The sequence below is a fragment of the Colossoma macropomum genome, unplaced genomic scaffold (genome assembly GCF_904425465.1).
Source record: "Colossoma macropomum unplaced genomic scaffold, Colossoma_macropomum, whole genome shotgun sequence".
In the NCBI taxonomy this organism is placed as follows: domain Eukaryota; kingdom Metazoa; phylum Chordata; class Actinopteri; order Characiformes; family Serrasalmidae; genus Colossoma; species Colossoma macropomum.
Window position 1 is genome coordinate 1 of NW_023495235.1, and position 2318 is coordinate 2318.

Here is a 2318-nt window from a genome sequence, read left to right on the forward strand (position 1 = left end):
TGCACAGTAGCAATGAAGTCAAGACCATGCCTCTTAGACCTGACCTCTGTGAATCTTCTTCTCTTTGCAGTAAGACGGGGTGGGAAGTATGACAATATTTATTCTTATTGCACATTGCGAGAAAATATGCTTTTGTGAGCTTATTTTGGATACCATCAGTGCTTAAAGAGCACTGACCAACTGCATGTTTCATTACAAAACAAAATTTAGTACAGCGCAATGTGTGAAACAATTCATTGTAACATCACTGTATTCATATATATTTTTTAGTAATTAATGGTTTTTGATCAGTCTTTTTGACTGTTCCAACTTACCAAACCTCAAAAAAACTAAATATGATGACACTTGTCACGCATGGTGGTTTTTTTGGCCAGATGTACTGCCCACCACTACAATAGAGTTTTTTCATAGCAAACCAACGTTAACAAGTAATTTTCATGATTTTGATATGTATAGTATGTCAGCCTCTAGAGACAGTAACTCACAGCCTTCAAACTGTATAAAATCACTGATACCTGTATGATCTGCGAAATCAGATTAAGAATTCTAATGGTGCAAACCCATCTTCATGTCATGTGATACACAGAAACTAGATTTTCATCCGTCTAATGATGATCTGATTATCAAGCCATAACACTTCTTTCAATTTTGGTGAGAGGCACTTTGATGGCATAGCTCGTTTGTCATGTAAGGTGATATCTGTTTTGTTTAGTCGGTGTACAGTGTGTGCACAATGACACAAGTTCACGTAAATCTGTACACCACCACTTACAGTCTGAGCACATCACCTATTAAGTATAATAAGACAAAAAAGTGAAAAAAATCTGAATGTGACAGAATTATAATAATAAATTAATAATATATTGATTAGCATTCACATCACAGTATTAATAGTTACATATTCGAATATATGAACACTCACATAGTAACACACCTGGAACACACCATGTAATAAAATGTGTCAGATGAGTTTGGGAACGCTTGCAAATGACCTGGTGGATGTCAGAAAGTACTGGACATTGACTAAAAGTAAAGACTCAGTACCCATCAATCATTACCTCATTATACGAGCTCACTGATTTACAGGTATCAACTCACACCAATCACATGAGCTCATTGCATCCTTCCATACTCATTAACTAGTCACCTGAAGCCCTTTTTTCACACACTTATCATGTTAGTCCAAATGTGTAGTGAGAATTATCTCTCTGCTCTTTGCAATACATTTGCCAAATAGCAAGAGATTCCCCTATTACTTCAAATGTTTTTGACCCTTTTAAAACATATTTAGAGAAATTAAGTACCATACCATTGTGACATGGAAAGAGATCAGTTATAAGCTTAGAGTAAATCTGTCTAATTTTGAAAAACATAAAAAACAAGTGAGCCTCTTTTAAAGACTAATGTATTTATAGCTATCTTGGTTTGAAGGATCATGGTTTAATTTACCTGTTTCTCAGGTTTCTCTGCTGCAGCTGAGATGGTGTTATGACCTCTGTGTCCTTCTAGTGAGCACAGCAGACATATACACTTCTGATCAGTGCGACAGAAAATCTCCAGCAGTTTGTCGTGATGAGAGCAGATCTTCTCCTGCAGATTCATGGAGGCTTCAACCAGTTTGTGCTTCTTAAATGCAGGAGATTCATAATGAGTCTGAATATGAGCTTCACAGTAAGAAGCCAGACACACCAGACAGGACTTAACAGCTTTGAGTTTTGATCCAGTGCAGACGTCACACTCCACATCTCCAGATCCAGCAGGAGATCCAGCAGGAGGAGCAGCTTGGAGCCTCGTCTTCCTCAGACCATCAGCTAGTTCAGCCAGCATGGTGTTCTTGTTGAGAACAGGCCTTGGAGTGAAGCTGTGTCTGCACTGGGGGCAGCTGTAGACCCCCATCTGATCATCCTGACCCCAGCAGTCCTTAATACAGTCCAGACAGAAACTGTGACCACAGGGAATAGTCACTGGATCCTTCAGTAGATCCAGACAGATCGGACAGTTGAAAGAGTCCAGAGTTTTTATGAAGGCTTCTGCCATTTTGCTGCTCTCTGAGGTGGAGGACAAACTAATGGAACAGACCGAGCAGAGAGAGAGAAAGAGAAACTTTACTTTCGCTTCTCCAGAACTGCTCTGTCAGAGGGACGGGCTTATTCACAAAGGGAGAGAGAACAAATTACTCAGATTGAATTGACTGACCTGAGAGAGAGAGAGAGAGAGAGAGAGAGAGAGAGAGAGAGAGAGAGAGACTTTACTTGCGTTTCTCCAGAACTGTGCTCTGAGTGAGCGGCTTATCAGAGAACAATGTTCTTCAACTTTCT

The 2318-nt window shown here is 39.6% G+C and overlaps 1 protein-coding gene across 1 annotated transcript; it reads right to left on the reverse strand.

The window, feature by feature from the left end:
• Window positions 1–1438: 1438 nt before the first annotated feature.
• LOC118801214 (E3 ubiquitin/ISG15 ligase TRIM25-like) lies at window positions 1439–2140 on the reverse strand. The gene has a single exon (XM_036561394.1). The coding sequence runs from the start codon at window positions 2035–2037 to the stop codon at window positions 1441–1443; it is 597 nt and encodes a 198-aa protein (XP_036417287.1). The 5' UTR covers window positions 2038–2140; the 3' UTR covers window positions 1439–1440.
• Between the last annotated feature and the right edge of the window lie 178 nt (window positions 2141–2318).